This window comes from Pocillopora verrucosa, chromosome 8 (assembly GCF_036669915.1).
Source record: "Pocillopora verrucosa isolate sample1 chromosome 8, ASM3666991v2, whole genome shotgun sequence".
Classification (NCBI taxonomy): domain Eukaryota; kingdom Metazoa; phylum Cnidaria; class Anthozoa; order Scleractinia; family Pocilloporidae; genus Pocillopora; species Pocillopora verrucosa.
In genome coordinates, this window is record NC_089319.1 from 1,951,866 (window position 1) to 1,968,938 (window position 17,073).

Consider the following 17,073-nt stretch of genomic DNA (forward strand, 5'->3'; position numbering starts at 1 on the left):
ACACTCAAAAGGAAGTAATAGAGTTGTAAAAGGAAAGGAGATTTCTATCAGGCCGGCACAGGAGAAATCGTCGCAAGAAAATCTCGTCTGTAATAAACCGTTTTCTCCTCGATTAAGGGTGAAAATTAACAATAAAACCGAAAGACGGCAGGAAGGCAATAATACTCAAATAAATGAAACGTCAGAGATGTCAATAAAATCATCAACTGAAATTTTCTCCACAGAACTACAAAGAACACAGTTTGGGCTCAGATTATTGAGGAATCAAAAGGAGTCTGCTCTACACAATTTGGCAACGAAATACAAAAGCGAAGCCGATAGTCGAACGGAAACACCAGGTGTATGTAGAAGTCGCGTCGACTCTCCTTCACAAAGAAAGAGCATTGCAAGAACGAGAAGTCAATCGACAAACGATATATCAACTTTGTCACTGAATAATGAAAGGATAAAAACAGATGGCTGTCAACAAACCGAAGACAAACTTTACTGGAGCGGTGGAACATGTGAACAAAACGTGAATTTAGAGCGGTCATGTAGCGCGAATAGAGAAGAAAAGAGAATCGAAATCAAAGGGAAAAGGTATGGTGCGGGTAGCGCAGGAAGGATTAAGGCCTTACACTGTGCCTTGAGTCGAAAACGTGACTCTGTGGATCAAAAAATACCGGACGAGGACTACCAAAGGATAGATTATGAATATTTTCTCAAATTAAAGGCAGTTTCTCGTCTTTCTCGACTTTGTGATGACTCTGTTATCGATGCAGTAGCGAAAGAGAACTCAGCACACAGTATCGAAAAAATCAGTCTCCCTCCAGTTATTGGATCGAAATGGAAACTCAAAGATCGTTTTGTTTCTGGGCTGACTTTCAATCCGCCAACAGCCGTATTAAGAGAATACACGAGAATTTCTCAAGCACGAGTTGTGGATTTCTCTGACTCGTCCCTTGGCGGCCAGGTACTTTAAATGAAAACCATCGGCAACAATTTTTTCCAGCTGACAAACCTTTTTATTGCTACTTGTGCTTGTTAAAGGCTGAAATTGCATGTTAAACGACTGCTGACTTGCGCTTCAAATTGAAACTTTTGGCTGATATATTTATTTATGTTACAAATTAGTCTTCATTTGTATTCAGCACCGGGAAATTAGTCCATCTGTTGCCTAAATAAGGATGATTTTGTAACCATACTCGGTTTTAAATTTTTGTTTTATGTTTACTTGGAATGCGTTGGAAGTGGATGTTGCTTTTTTGAAATGACGCGGTTTCAAGCACTATGAAAGAGTTGCGCCTGCTTAACTTTAGAGACTTACAAAAGGAAAACTTTCGAATAAAACCTACCTGAATATAACTTATTTTTTAGAAAGAAATATCCCAGTTCCGCATTAAAAACGCTGTAACTGAGGTAGCTTCATTTCCCAAATTTAAAGGACTTTGGAAAATCAACGTGTGAAGAATTCCAGCGAATAATATTCCAATTGCTTCCGCACAGATAAGAAAAAACTCACCTATCGATATCTCAGTTTTATTCTTGTTTGAGCTTGAAGATGCTGTTATTCTTAATTTTTTACTCAATAACAGGCCATTTTTTACTTTCCTTTTTTTATCGATTGGTAACACAGCCATCCAGTTCAATCATTGCCTAGGTAAAAGGCAAAATTGACTTTACCGCCTGCTGTTGTATTGTTAAAGAAGCTCCCCTCAGATTCTTCACAGTGGTCATATTTATGTATATAATAAAGCGACAGCATCTCAGAATTCAACTTCTACGGAAGTCAAACAACATAATTATTGGGAATTGTTCCTCAAAATAACATAATTAGGTTAAGTTTAATTTTTCATCGGTTAAATTTTGCGAGGAAAATTCAGCGTTCAGAGTTACGTTAAAATCATTAAAGTTGAACGCTAATGTTTAAGGCCGAAACGCTCCGGCAACTTCTTTCCGACGATCTACTTTCGATTCTATTTTCAACAAAAGCTTCATTTCTATATGATGTATCATTAAGTTCTCTTTCAACACGTTGCGAAGTTTCCGCCGTCTTTAGCACAACAAGGTTCCTTTTAAAAAGCGGCCGACCACACCACAGTAAGGTCTTCAAACTCTTGCTAAACGGAACACCATGCAAGCTGTACACAATAGGGTTGATGCAAGAATTGAATATAAGAAGCGGAATTACATGCTGAACCACTGGCCAGTCCTTTTCCACGAACTGAACTGGAGAAGAAAAATTACGATGCTGTTTGGGATCCAGGTTAAGATATAAATCATACTGATGATGAAAGCCATTCGGGTGACTTTTCTCCTGTTGAAAATGGAGAAGATTGTGTATTTAAAAAGCAGATGAGATTATGGTGACTGGCGTTGCAATACCAGATTGTTAAGCTGTAGAAATCTAACGTTAAGATGTTGGTAGAGCGAGCAAGGACTCTTTCGCTTGCTTCCAACAGACTTTGCATTTGTCTATTTATCATCTAGTTTTTTTTTATTTGATCATAATAAATACATCACTTTTGTAAAGAACTTAAATATACTGAATTTTAAGGAAATCCTTAAGTTAGCGCCAAAAGGATGAATGCGATGAACAAAAGAATAAAGAAGATCCAAGCAGATAAATCCTTCCATGATCCAATCTCTTGTTAACGCTGGCCACGAACCCTGAGAAAATGAAGTGGAAAATGAACAAGCTGTGAACGAGTCTCTGCCTCCGACGACCTTCGGACTTCTCGAATGTTTCCGCATGCCTCGCACGAATTTTTCGCTGCTTCGTAGATAGTGCACACCCTAGTAAACTTGGTCGTAAGGATAAGTGCTCATTTCCAGGATTTAAGAATGCAGCAAAGACATCAATAGAGTGGTCAGTACATATATATTGTCCGATGGGTTAAATTGGGGGAGAGAGGTGTGTGCAAACTCAAAACAAAAAAATATATATTCTTTGTTAAATTGTGCACTATATTTGCAGCACCGTGTTTTATGTCAGAACCTCTTTATTAATTCACACAGCCTCTGGTGCTGATCCACAAAGTCCCACTTTATCAGATTTATTAGATTTCTGCCATCCTTTAGGGAAGTTTGGTTGTAAATAAATGAAACAGGCCATTTTAAGCAACAGCGAAAAAATTATCTTTATATCATGAAACATGAAAGCTGAGAGCAGAAAGGTTAAGTAGAAATATTCTCCCGTCCTTGATTCCATTTCGATCAAGCCACCATTATAAAATTTCCAACCTCATTAGGTAAGCGAGAAATACTGGGTCGAGTTCGTAGCATCCACCATCTTGGACACGGCGAAGTAGTGCAGGTTTCACTCTGTATTTCGTGTTTTGGCTCCAGCAATTCAAACATGAGTCGCAAACAAACTCCAAGTGACTTCCTAAAGCAAATCATAGGTCGTCCTGTTGTGGTGAAGCTCAATAATGGCGTTGACTACCGAGGTAAACGAGATTTGTTTTTATTTGCACATTGAAGTGTTTTTGATGCATGTGTAGCATTTAGAATAACAGCGTTCAAATTCAGAAAAAAATTAACCTTTTTGTGATATTTTATGATATATCACACATATCGAAGTTATCCTATTCACTCTTCCCGTATACTCTTAACAGCTTGTGGCTCACTTTTTTGCATCTGGCCTGTTCTATTTAATTTCAGGACGTAAATTAGTTATAAAAACCCTCTAATGAATTAAAAAACAAAACAAAACAAAAAGAGAGAAAAAAAAGTAAGGCCAGCTACAATTATCACTGTTTGCTTGATGTATAATATTGTCAATTTCAACAGCTTTCATATTTCAGTATCACTCTTAGGTTCAATTTTTTTGAGAATTAATTAAATTCTATCTGAAAGATTCATTCCTCTTCAGAGAAGAATTTTTTAAGTTCAGATTCTTTGTTCCTAGAGAAGAACTGTGATTGTTAGGAGATATATTTCAGATTCTAGTTGTAAGAGTCCTGGCTTTTTTTTTTCAAAAGAAAACAAAATGCTTTTGACAGGAACCAGGCATTAATTAAAAGTATTCTGAAAAGAAACATTGCCTACCTTGAAAGATGTATTATTTGATTCATTACAGCAGAATCTCACATTTAAAACAAGTTTATCAGAAGAATTACTCTTCTGCTCTGAAGATCCAATATTTGTGTGGGAAGAGCATTATTTTGTGATTCTTCTTTAGGGAATTTCTGCCCTTCACTCAAGAAAGGGTATTTGTCTTTAAAAATGATGGTAAAGATCTTTATTCTTCTCTAGAGGGTGACCTTGCTTTCATTGGTAAATACTCGAATACAAAATGATTTTTGTTGGAAAAATCTTTGTGCTCCTCTGAAGACTGATCATTCTGTTGAACAGATTTACCTCAAATGGGTTTTTTAATCAATAAAACAATTGCTTTTTTTTTCACTTAGCAGATTAAATATTAGAAATAATTAAACATCTTTGTGTTGTAATAAATTTGTCATGAGCTAAATAGGACAGAGCTGAGTAAAGCCTCTGCTTGTCACAAAGACACTCGTGATGCCTGAACAACCATTTTGGTAAAAACAAGAGAGTGGTAATTTTTAAGACAAGCAACTTTATGTTGATGAGTATTTTTGAAGCGCACATATTTCCCTAGAGGTAGCAAAACCTAAAAAAATATATCTTTGTGATCAAACTATAACAGTTTTGGGCAGAATTACAACAAATATTCTAAGATTAAGCCATGGTGTTTCTCAGATAATTTGTGGCTCTTTAAAAGGACATTCTAAGGTTATACTTTTTTCCTCATGGCAAGACCTTAGTGCAGTCTAATATGAAGTTTATGTATGGACCTAAAATTCACCCACTCACTCACATATTCACCTACCCCATTCTAATCTTTTAGACTTTTAATATTTTTTATTAAAAGTAGGATTTAACCATTATATCCCCTGCTCTCCCTTTTGGGTTCTCTGCTGTCCCCAAAGTTGGGTTATTGTCTTCTGCTCAAATATGTAGGGGTGGGACAAGGCCAAAATTTTTCCCAGAGTACATCAAGTTGAACGTAATTGAAAATGGTGTCTTTCATGTTGGGCCATTTGCTAAAATGATAAAGGTGTGTTTTCCTTCTTTTTGCTCCATGCTTGAGCAAACTACACCTTTGTACATATACTATAGACCTCACAAATAAAGAGCAAACCTGGAGAAGAATACTCAACTGAGAGAAATAGGCTTTCATAAGTATCAAAATTGACAATGACAACAGTTGCAACAATCAATTTGTGAAAAATATTTTGTGTATAGCAGAAGCAATTTAAACTCTAGTTTTAAAGATTGATTTTTGCTTATCTGCTTAGTTGTCATTTAGCTATATTTCAAAAATATTTCGCAGCTGATTTGAGCTTTTGTGGATTTCATTGGATTTGACCAGTTTCTATTTGTTACACAGTTACCTTGTAAGCTATTTGTCCAGCTATGTGAATCTTATAAGTCAGATTTTTTGTGTGCTGTTGAATTTGGTTACTTGCTTGTGCAATATTAAACGCGTCCATCATTCTCCCATAATTTTTTCCTGTTTGGCCATCAATATATTTGACTTTTAAAAAAGGTTGTGTTGAAGCCTCGCCATTAGGATATTGTTAGGTATATTTCTACTGTTAGCACTGCAGCAAAAGCTTTTAAAGTTAGTAATAAAAAGGTAGTTTAAGGGCAAGTCACAAAATATTGGAGATGGCAAACAGCTAAAGTTCTCATCACCCAGTTGAATAATTAAGACATTCCATGAGGTAGCTCCAAGGAGCCTTTGATTGACATAATGTCTATTGGTGTTTTTCACTGTCATGCAATTGAAATCTAAAGTCAAAAGTATTGAATGCCCAACTCCAAGAGAGCTATTGTCAGTAGAATATTGATATACAACTTGCCCAAGTTTCAGGGATGTAGGGTCTTATGTGTAATACAAACATTTGTTGTCTTGTTTCACCACTAAAATGATTAATATTTATTCACTGTGAACTCACAAATGTTAATCTAAACACATTTGATTAAATGATCAGATAACAAAATGTCACACTGTAAAATCATATTTTACATACGAAGCAGCCTTTTCAGGCAGCTATTCCTACATCAAATAAATATGAAATTTGAATGGCTCTATTTTCAAAATGGAGAACCCCACATTGCTGAAACTGCTTTCCAAAAGGTTTATGTTTAGGAGGAATTTTGTAAAACTGCAGCAATAGCCCCTGTCATTTTGAATTTTTATTATGTTTCATGAAAACCAAGGATACTTGATATGTCTTAGTCTGGGTAGAAAACTGTACAACTGTGCAATTTTTCCAAAATTTCACAATTTTACTATTAATAATATAGTGTTGCTATGGTTTCACATCTGAGTTTGGAAAAGTCTTTGATCTGCATGAGTGGTTTTTATCTCTGTTGTTTATAGTCATACTTTAATTTAAGGTTTTGATGTTTGCAGAGAGGTACATAACTATTGCTATCTGTGTTTTCTTGCAGGAGTGCTTGCCTGCCTTGATGGTTACATGAACATTGCTCTAGAACAAACAGAGGAGTATGCTAATGGGCAGGTAAGCAAAATTTCATTTACATATGCAAGTTCTCGTATTTAAGATAAGTGTTACTGTAGTTCTTGAACTGTTTTAGTTCATATTTAAAATGACAAAACTAAAAAAACTTCTACAAAGTTTTGTATTAAACCATTTGAGCATGTTTTAGATTTGAGGAATTATAATCCTTTTGACAAGGTAGCATATATCCTTGAATTTCATCATATTTATAGAAATTGTAGCATTACTACCAAATTATCAAAATGCCAAAACATGATAGGGAAAAAAAATGTTCATACAACGATGACATGTAGAGTAGATGAAGATAATACCATTGTGGGTGTGATGGCCTAATTGAATAAACATAGTTTGCACTGTTGTAAATCAGTATTGTAAGGGACTTCCAAAAGCAGGATCAAACAAAGTTATTGGCAATCTGATGATTTTAGGTAAGAGAGGATAAGCTTTAGGACCCTTGAGCTGATATCACACTTATTCTCCTGAAGGCTTCATCACTTAATTAAAAATGTTATCAAGCTGTTTTTCAATGTTAAATCCTAAGGGAATTCCTGTACCTTGTTCTTCTACCCCAGCCCTCCCTCCTAGTTCCACAATAGAACTTGCAAAACATTACTGTCTAAATTGAATTTTTATCTTGTGGCTTGTGAGGTATCCTTTCTTCAATTGGACTTCTAATTAGGAGGAAGGATGAATTGTTTATGACTAGATTAGGCTGTTGGTTAACAAACTTTGCAGGGTAACTGGATTCTCTCTGGAGTCTATTGTCTAGTGTCAACTGATATTTTGGTGTGCAGCATGCCAATTAATTTAATTCATTCCCTTATTTTTCAGTTGAAAAACAAATATGGCGATGCTTTTTTGAGAGGAAATAATGGTATGTAGCTGTTAGGATCTTTTACCCCATTCACACCGAAGCTCAAACATGTTTGAAAGCTGTTTTATCAAAGCAGGTCTGAAATTTTGATCCTGATAGAAGCTGCATAAACTGCTGTTTGTCAGCTTCAAATTTAACATAACTTGACTTCTTGAACCTTATGGAAAATTCAGCAAATTTCTAGTACTCTGTTTCTGATTTTCATTCAGTTAAACAAGCTTTGCTGGTGTGAATGGGGTATAAGTCTGTTGAAAGGACACTCCTCAATTTTGAAAGTAAAAATTGACTGAGAGGGAGAATGTTATAGACCACTGCTCTTTACAAAAGGATACAACAACAACAGAAAGTATTAACCCTTAAACTCCCATGAGTGACCAAGACAGAATTTCTCCTTACAGTAACAATACAACATCAGACAGATGAGTGATGAGAGTGAAGAAAAAAAATTAATTTGGGGATAATTAGTTGATCCAGTACTAAATTCTCTGAACTAACACTGTAAGAACTGTATGGTTGACAGTAAGGAGAATGACAAATTTGATCTGGGAGTTAAAGGGTTAAACTGGTGAAATAAGTATGTAAACAATGGTAAAGTTTGGCTTAGCACTACTATGTGTTTTGTTTTTTTGTATCCAATATGATTTCCCTTTTGTTCTTGTTCTACCACTCTTTTAGCAACAAGGATTTACATTGAAACTCTTTATTCATGGTGTCCACCATTTAACCCTTTCACGTGTAAGATCTCATTGGTAATTCTCCTTAGTGACTGCTATACAATTATTATAATGTTAGTTCAGAGAATTTGGTATTAAATCAACTAATAATCCCCTAATTGAAATTTTTCTTTATTCACATTACTTCTCTGCTTGATATTGTGATGATGTTATAAGGAGAAATTCTACCATGGTCACTCGTGGAGGTTAAAGGGTTAACCCTTTAATTCCCAAGATCTCATTAGGAATTCTCCTTACGGTCTGCCAAATGATTCTCATTATGTTAGTTTGGAGAATTTGGTATTGCATCAATTAGTAGTTCCATAATTCATGTTTTTTTTTATTCTCATCACTTGTCTGCATGATATTGTATTGATATAGTAAGGAGAAATTCTGTCTTGATCACGCACGGGAGTTAAAGGGTTAAGTTGGGTACGTTACTGATGTTCTGTGTTCGCTTTTCAGTGCTGTACATCAGTACACAAAAGACAAGCCGAAGATGACAACAAGAGGGTGTATAAAGGAAAAAATCAGACCGCATGATCCCACAAAAAGTGTAGTTGTTAGTCTGCTCAGAATTCCCTGTAAATAGCCGATGTTTTCGTATTTTCTAATAAACTTTTCTTTGCCACGTGGCATAAATTTCTTCTTGATCTTGCTTTTAACTTCTGATATTATTTTTCAACTGTCAATCAACACCTAGGACAATCTCTCTTGATTGATCGAATACCTTTCCTTTTCCTATTCTCTGATTGGTTAAGCGAGCACTTTTGACCGGGTTGAAATTCGCCACCATAAATAAATATAAACAGTCCGGGAACTGTTGAAGTAAGTTAGTCGAAAGTTAGAGTTAACGATTTTACTGATCATTCTACTATCGTCAGCAGTTTAAAAGATTGAAGTGAAAGTTGAGCCTTTTTCTGTCGAGATAATTTAGATTGAAAGAAACTGGGGCCGATACGAATGGAAGATTGAAATCTGCGAGGGCTGATGGGTTTGAACTTACAGATTGCTACTGGTGATAGCCCTCCTCGAAAAGTTATGTAGACTTTTGATGCAGCTTTTCACGTTTTTTCAGATGATCAGACGGAAATGCTGGATTTTTTTGCAAAAAAAAGTGTGACATAGCAGTGTGTTCAGTGGACTGGTCACGTTCGTCGGTCAAAGATGAACATCGATCCCTTACACCGTCATTCCTCCTATTCGAATGATCAGACAACGATAGAACTCTTGAAATAGAGCATGGAGTCTGTTTGCTTTACATTGGATCTGTGTAGGAAGTAAGAAGCTCAATTTAATTCAGTGAAAGCGTGAAACCCGTTATCTTTAGATGAATGAAACGGGAAAGACTTCTCCAGTCACTTCGATGGATCTACACGCAACTGAGTAGGAAAACTATAAAAAAAAAAATCTGCAAAGGCACAATTATCTTTATCCAAGAAGAGACGGAGTCTAATCTAGTCATAGACAAAGCTGACATTTTTCGCCAGCACACTTGATTTATGGTATTTCAGCAGCAGTTGGTGATGTGGTGAATGGTTCTCAAGTCAATTTCCTTTTTTTTGCTTGGAATTTTTATGTTGGTTACTTTTCGAAGGGAAATTAAAAACTTTCAAAGTTTTCAGTTAGAAATTTTTGCAAAATTTAAGTTTTTATTAGATTTATTATCAGATTTCTGCAAAGCTTGCCGTGCACGAGCTATCGAAGGTTTCCTTGCTCTGTATGACGAAAAACTCGTAGGAAATGGTTTCCATGGATTTTGGCTCAAAACAAAATCATTTTCTTCAGCTATCGGTGCGGTCAGTATCGAGATTCGAAGCATTGGAATTTTGAATTATTTCACAGTCTAATTTGAGAAAATCTATCTGAAACAAACCAAAAAAATTAAATACTATAGAAAACCAAAACGCAACAACAGCAACAACAAGAAAACACTATTTGAGTAGGAATTTTCATCGAGCGAGAGAAAACCGCGGGTGAGACGCGATGGCTTCATGGCTTCACCCCGAAAAGAAAAGTCACCAAAATCAAGTTCCTCCTCTGCAGAAAAAATCAAGGATACCAGTCAGAATGACTCGCCTGAGCAGAGAGACTGACAGAGGATCTATGTCAGAGAACGAAGCCGCTAACAAAGCACGGCTACAGAGAATTTCAGTTAGCAAACTTCAAAACAAGTGGCCATCGCGGATTCCGATTGTAGTGGATGAGAGGAAGAACAACGTTAACACTAAAGGTAATCTAACCAAGAATGTCAAAACAACTCGAGGAGAAATGCCTCTTGGAAAAAATTCAGGTATGTGTTTCAGCATTTGGCTAGCTTCACTTTTTCATTCATTGCATAAAAACTGAAGAGATCTTAGAAAACGGTTCAAGTGAAAGGCTGGAATTATAGTAAATCGACTGTATTACACCATACGCTGTAGGCAAGATGCGCAGTAGTTGAGATCAGTTGGATTAAATGTTTACGGTAACCGTTTCATACAGGACTGAAAAAGAATGACTTTATTCCAATGTTCTTCGATTTATTAAACTTGATGAGTAAGACTTGTTTATAACTTGTGTCCTTCATTGTACAAAAGATTGTTACGAATGATCTCTTTTTCACCACTTTTTTATTCATTTGTTTATTTAGCTCTTAATTTCATATATATTCTGTTATTTTCATTTATTTGCTTTCACTTCGGTTTCCTGGATAAAAGTATTTTTCAAGTCGTTGAGATTTTGACCCGAAACTGGAGAGAGGCCGCTATAGGCCGCTCACAGAAGTCATCTGCCATCTTCTTAAATTCAAGCCGTTACCTAGTTGATGCTCATTTGCACAGACTAGGGGCAGGTTTGCGCAGTAACAGCTCCACAACTTTTTCTAAGGAAATTATATGAGTCTTTGATTTTTCTAAGGGGTCACTAATTGGCAATTTTGATTTAGTCACAGGTATTAACCTTCAAGAAACTCAAGAAAAACAGGGCAAGAAGAGAGCAATCTCCATTATTTCAACTACGGCTAAATATGGCAGTTATAGGCGCGCTAAGAAAACGACGCCAAACGTTAGGCGACGTGTACCACGACAACTTACACCCATAGAAACAGAGCCGAAACAGGTAAGTTTGAATAACATCTATTATTTGAAGCGATTCTGCGAATCCAGAAATTAAGTTTCTGAGAGAAGCAACTTAGTCGTAAACGGAATCACGCATTCTAATTGCGACTTGTCACTCGTGGTGATCGTGATTTCTGGCTTCGTTTTTGCCCGTTTTCCCTATCATAGTGATATTCAACAACTCCAAGGAAAACAACGCATTTTATTCTTAATTAAACAGGTCTGTAACGATGAGAAAGAACCACGTGAAGAAGGCTCGGCTAATGAGGTATCATCCTCAGCCAGAACTGTAGAAGTAACGCCAGACTTTGAGTGTAACGTTGCACCTGTGCGCGGGGAAGAGCTCCATATGGGAACTGAAGCAGATTTCAGTGACAGTGGGTTTGGCTACGACTTTGAGAGTCAGTCAAAATCTTCAGACAAGAAGGCAATTCCCAATGTGGGAATTTCATATCTGAGGCCAGTGGGGTAGGGTATAAACATGTTACAATTTAAACAATAAAAAATTAAGAAAAAAACAAGTACCGGTAATAGTAGCAGGCAGTGCACAGATCTCTTTCAGTCCATCTATTGTTCTAAGAAGGTTTTTTTTCCCTAAGCTTTTCTTTTGCATTTGCCGCATTGCAATCTACCTGTGAGATCACTTGATCGCTTATGACCCAAAGGTCGTTTCTTATTTGAAATTTTTTCGATATACTTTACGTATTACTACTATATGTAGTTCCAGAACTACCAAGAATTGAAGTGCAAAAGTTATTTGCGTCTTAATACTCTATTTTTCAAGGTATCAGGAAAATTGGCAGTGGTTGGCTGCCAGAGATCTTATTTGGATTGAATGATCTCAGAGCTTTCAATACGTTAAGATTTTGCTCAGTTTTAAATTTCTTATAGTGGTAATTTCCTGAGTTAACGATTTTTTGATGAAGGGTAATATATAAACTAATGAGCAAGTTGTCTGGGGGAGGGGGGGGGTTACCATCAGAGACTTCGATGCAGTTGATCGATATGAATGCATTTTTCGCAGGGAGAGAGAGGAAATAGACGATAATATCGCGAAAGATGACAACGCCGTTACAAGTGCGGCACAAAATATCAGACTTGAACCAGAGTTTGAATTAGATAGCAAAATGGATGCCGACGAATGCAGCGACTTAACAGGATACAAGCGATCGGTTTCAGCAGTCGTAAACATTTCTGGGTATTTATTCCAACAAGAGTTGTCCAAGGCTTTGGAAACTTCTATACCTAACAGTAAAAAAGAGTCTGCATCGCAATCGGAAGAAAAGTTCACAGAAGATGAACCAAAGCTCCACAAAGAAAACGTCGAAATGGAATTGAAAAAACTTAAAAGGGAAAATACCGAGCTCGAAACGCAAATGAGCGTCATGACTGAGGAACTTGAAAATTACCGAAAGAGGATAGAAACTTTGCAGGCTGACCTGGATGAGAGCAAAGTTGAAGTAAAGCGACTGCAATTTAAGGAAGAATACAAAGAAAGAGAACTGGCAAATTTAAAACGTGATTTTCAGAGCAAGGAGCGAAAATGGGAAGAAGGAAATGAACACGTGGAAAAGGTTACGGCGGAAGTAAGAGATCTCTGGGACGATGTCGATTACTTGGAGGAAAGCTTAAAGAACAGTCAAGATAGGAACGAAGATCTAACGTTTGAGGTTGATGAGCTGACGATAATGATGCAGGAAATGAAGAGAGAATATCGGATGGAACATAGTCGCGGTGGATGCGGACACCTACGAGAGGAAGTAGAGTTACTGAACGGATCCCTGGAATTGAAGGAACAGCGAGTTGTTCTGTTAGAGAGCCAAATTGACGCTTTTGAAGCAGAAAGAAAAGGATTATTGAATAATGTTGATTACTTGGAGGAAAACTTAAAGAACAGTCAAGAAAGGAATGAAATTCTGACATTTGAGGTTGATGAGCTGACGATAATGATGCAGGAAATGAAGAGAGAATATCGGATAGAACACAGTCGCGGTGGATGCGGACACCTACGAGAGGAAGTAGAGTTACTGAACGGATCCCTGGAATTGAAGGAACAGCGAGTTGTTCTGTTAGAGAGCCAAATTGACGCTTTTGAAGCAGAAAGAAAAGAACTATTGAGTAATGTTGATTACTTAAAGGAAAGCTTAAAGAACAGTCAAGAAAGAAATGAAGATCTGACGTTTGAGGTTGATGAGCTGACGATAATGATGCAGGAAATGAGGAGAGAATATCGGATGGAACACAGTCGCGGTGGATGCGGACACCTACGCGAGGAAGTAGAGTTACTAAATGGGTCCCTAGAGCTGAATGCACAGCGAATAGTGATGTTAGAGAGCCAGGTGGACGCGTTTAAATCAGAACGCTCTAGCTTTACAAATGCTGCACAGAGCATGAAAAGAGAAATGGAGTTTCTTAATAACGAAAAGGCGATGACGAAGACGCAGTTGCATGAACTGAAACGTGAAACATCAAAGAATATTAGCGATCTTCAAGATGAAATTGCAAAGTTACAGAAAGAAAAGTCCACCTCGTCCTCCGAAATGCCAAAGGAATCAGGAAAAGATAACCAGTTGTGTGAGATAACATGTGAAAAATCATGGATTACAAGAAAACTTGAAGATCATATAACAAGATTAAGAAGAGAGAACTGTTCTTTAACCGCAAGAGTTTCAAAGGCATACGAAAAGGATGTCCAGTTGATTGAACTAAAAGAAAAAGTGGAACTGAATAAGTATCAGTTGAAAAGTTTGACTGAGGCGGCGAAGGCGTCTTTGAACAGCAAAGAGAAAGAAGTGGAGGAAGCTTACCGCGTCATAAAGAAGCAAGACGAAACGATCAAAAATCTAATCGAAGAGATAAGGCAGGAAAGGTGTGACAGGGGCCGCCTCGAACTACAGTCTGAAAAAATCAAAGAACTTGAAGCTCAAGTACAAAGAATGGAGGACATAAAAAGAAACACGCTTCACTCAGAGGAAGCCTTGGTGCTTGAAGTGGGAGAAGAAAGGTCAGAAAAAGAGCATTTGAAAAAGGCTGTGGAAGCTAAAGAGTGTAGTTCTCATACAGGGAAAGAGCTTTACATGAGAATTGGACATCTAGAGAATCAGCTACGTAAGAGGGATGACCTAACAAATGCTACTCTTACTTCTCTAAAAGAAAACAAGAGCTCACTAAACGAAGCTAATGCCACTATCGATTTGCTGACTGAACAGTTGGAACGGGAAAAGTCGGATAACGAAACTCTAAGAAGGGCTCTCGAAGTGTATGAGAGTAACTCCCATACCGAAAAAGAAAAGACTGAGAAAATTGAAAAACTAGAGGAGCAGTTACAAGAGATGGATGATCTACGAGAGAAGGCTGTTATGTCTCTTAAAGAGAAAGAAAGGTCATTGGAGGAGGCTCATGATGAGATCAAAGAGTTAACTCAACAAATAACACATGAAAAGTCGGACAAAAAGTATTTCAAGAAGAAGTTTAAGGCGAGTGAGGGCATCACTAATAGACTGAATCTCGTTCGAAAAGGGACTAAGAGACATACACAGAAGAAGGGTTCTATAACGGCACACGTGGGAAAAAGACTGAAGAGCTTGGTACATAGACAAACGGAAGTGATAGAAAAAAAAGCCAATACAGGGCGTGTGTTAGACAAATTAAGGGAAGATTTGATCGAGAGAGGAGAATCAATGGAAGGTTTAAGAAGTAACTTTCACCCTAGTGCTAAGGAATTCTCGTCCATGCGACGGCAGCTTGAAGACAGTCAATTTGAAAATGCCGACCTCAAAAAGCGTCTTGGAGACCAGGATGACAAAGTTAAAACGCTTGAAATAACTATCAAAAAACTTGAGGAAGATCTTCATAAGACGCACGAATACCTAAATGAAAGAGAAGCTGGCCTTGATGACGCGAATGAAACCCTGCAAATGAAATGCTCGCTTCTCACAACCTTGGGAGCCAAATTATGTCTAAGGAGCAAAGAGTTGACTCAAGCAAACAAGGACAAAGGCTTAGAGATAACTCGCATTGAGACCACACTTAGAGAAGTGAAAAAAAAGTTAGACATTGCTGTATCCATCATCGAGAAGCAAAATGAACAATGTGCTAACCTTAAGACTTGTGCAATGAGAAAAACCCGAGATGCGGAAGAGATGCAAGACGAATTGAAACGCTTGTCAACTCAACTTGAATGTGCCAGGAACGAGAAGGAAAACTTACAACGAGCATTGTTAACTGCTACAGTGCCTCTCGAAAACAGGAGGTTCTTCGCAGAAAAAGAACAGAAGGCTCTACAGGTGAATGTAAACTCTGGTTTGAAAGAATTGAATACCAAAAGTAAACAATTTTGGGAGATGGAGATGGACCTTCAGGAGGCTGCAGCTCGGGTCTCTGTACTTGGAGATGAAAAACCAGAGCAAGAGGGAAACATAGCAGCCTTTAAAGGAAAAGTAACACGAGACCTTGACCTATCAGAGGAGGGACAGTACGTGGAAAGTGAAAAGGAGAGTCCGCTCCTATTGACAATTGGCTCAGCAGAACATGAGATGGCTAAGCTGACAAGGGAGAATCATAGGCAGTTCGGCAATGAGTTATTGCACGATAGGCTCGAAAACAAATCTTCTGAGTCAACAAGTGAGGTGAGATAATTTCCTTGCAAAGTGCGAGAGCAATGCGAAAGCGCGAGACGATGGACACGGAAACCACAATCATTTGGGGCTGTCACCTTCAAATCTCTGCACTTTTGAATTAAATTGATTTGTTGAAATTTTGACATGCATATACTCAAGCGTTAATTGTTTTTTTGCGCATCTTCAGGAAAGAACGTTTAGCATCCTGGAAACCAGGAGAGTAACAACTTTATACAAAGTAACATTTTTGGCAGATGAAAATTGTCAGGAGGACACTAAGAATAAATGGTCAGTGAGGTTTTATTGTTTCTAGAATATTATAAAGTAGTTTTAGGTGGAGCTTTAATTCTTGTTGTAACTGCTTCAGAATTTATCTTTTTTTGTCGCCCTTCACTGTTGCTAACTCGCAAATGTGACCGCACGGAGAAGGCTTGGTTGTAACGAAGGGGTTGATGGTCAGATAAAACATAAGGAAGATTTTAGCCAGCGAATAGAGATCCCTTTTGGTCACACTTTTCTTTCAGTAAAACAAACAAGTTTGATAAAACAGACAGATATTAAATTTTAAAAATAGGCCTTGGATCCTCATGCATCCTATAATTAACTAACGCGATAATAACGGGATTCTCGCCATGCATATGAATAAACTATAATCTTCCGTTGTTTCTCTACCTTCCTCAACCCTTACCCTGTCATCTTTTCGTCTGTAATTTAGTAATGAAATTGTTTCCTACTTTTAATTGCAGGGCGAATACTTCTGGGATGGAGGGACGTTCTCAAACAAGGGGAGATCCACACTTCAACCGCGCCAGTGCTGGGGCTGAGGTTGACCATTCCATGCGGAACTTCTCAGCACACAGATCACCTAATATAGTTTCAGTCATCCACTGCAATGCTTAAAGTTTTGCAGAAAATCTATATCGGCAAACTGAGCGAAGTGTGATTATATAAGATATTTATTTTTCATCATCATTGAAAATTTTACTTGAAATAGTGATAATGTTAAAGGTTTTTTTTTCCGAAAGGGTATGCTTGCCTTATGTAAATAAATGACTGTATTTTCATAGCACTCGTGCTTTGACATTAATTGTAAATATATTGAAATATCTAAAAAAGTAATTGATCTTTGTTTTGTGTTATGGAAGGGAACAGTGAAGAATTGTCGAAGGAGCAATCTTCTCATTACAAATCACAGGCCCCTATTTGGAATCTACATGGGTTTTCCCAAACTCCTCC

General features: G+C 37.3%; 2 protein-coding genes across 3 annotated transcripts; both read left to right on the forward strand.

Moving 5' to 3' along the window:
- Nucleotides 1-3,259: 3,259 nt before the first annotated feature.
- LOC131789595 (U6 snRNA-associated Sm-like protein LSm6) lies at nucleotides 3,260-9,339 on the forward strand. 2 transcript variants are annotated; one of them, XR_010718460.1, is made up of 5 exons: nucleotides 3,260-3,428; nucleotides 6,463-6,533; nucleotides 7,365-7,407; nucleotides 8,586-8,704; nucleotides 9,199-9,339. XR_010718460.1 is itself a non-coding variant. In XM_059106755.2 (4 exons), exons 1-4 carry the CDS (start codon nucleotides 3,338-3,340, stop codon nucleotides 8,621-8,623), a joined length of 243 nt encoding a protein of 80 aa, XP_058962738.1. In that variant the 5' UTR covers nucleotides 3,260-3,337; the 3' UTR covers nucleotides 8,624-8,770. The 2 variants fall into 2 exon arrangements, 1 of the variants encoding a protein (XP_058962738.1); XM_059106755.2 differs by lacking the exon at nucleotides 9,199-9,339 and having other exon boundaries at nucleotides 8,586-8,770.
- Nucleotides 9,340-10,106: 767 nt separating this feature from the next.
- On the forward strand, nucleotides 10,107-16,873 carry LOC131789569 (myosin heavy chain, cardiac muscle isoform). Its single transcript, XM_059106727.2, has 6 exons — nucleotides 10,107-10,413; nucleotides 11,047-11,219; nucleotides 11,439-11,686; nucleotides 12,243-15,846; nucleotides 16,025-16,125; nucleotides 16,584-16,873. Exons 1-6 carry the CDS (start codon nucleotides 10,107-10,109, stop codon nucleotides 16,735-16,737), a joined length of 4,587 nt encoding a protein of 1,528 aa, XP_058962710.2. The 3' UTR covers nucleotides 16,738-16,873.
- The last annotated feature ends 200 nt before the right edge of the window (nucleotides 16,874-17,073 follow it).

Bases quoted from the DNA above. Each gene is read 5' to 3' on its own strand.
- LOC131789595 (XM_059106755.2), top strand. From the start codon at position 3,338: ATGAGTCGCAAACAAACTCCAAGTGACTTCCTAAAGCAAATCATAGGT. The intron at 3,429-6,462 runs GTAAACGAGATT...GTTTTCTTGCAG, and splicing joins TAATGGCGTTGACTACCGAG to GAGTGCTTGCCTGCCTTGAT. The intron at 6,534-7,364 runs GTAAGCAAAATT...CTTATTTTTCAG, and splicing joins AGGAGTATGCTAATGGGCAG to TTGAAAAACAAATATGGCGA.
- LOC131789569 (XM_059106727.2), top strand. From the start codon at position 10,107: ATGGCTTCATGGCTTCACCCCGAAAAGAAAAGTCACCAAAATCAAGTT. The intron at 11,687-12,242 runs GTAGGGTATAAA...CATTTTTCGCAG, and splicing joins TCATATCTGAGGCCAGTGGG to GGAGAGAGAGGAAATAGACG. The intron at 15,847-16,024 runs GTGAGATAATTT...GCGCATCTTCAG, and splicing joins CTTCTGAGTCAACAAGTGAG to GAAAGAACGTTTAGCATCCT.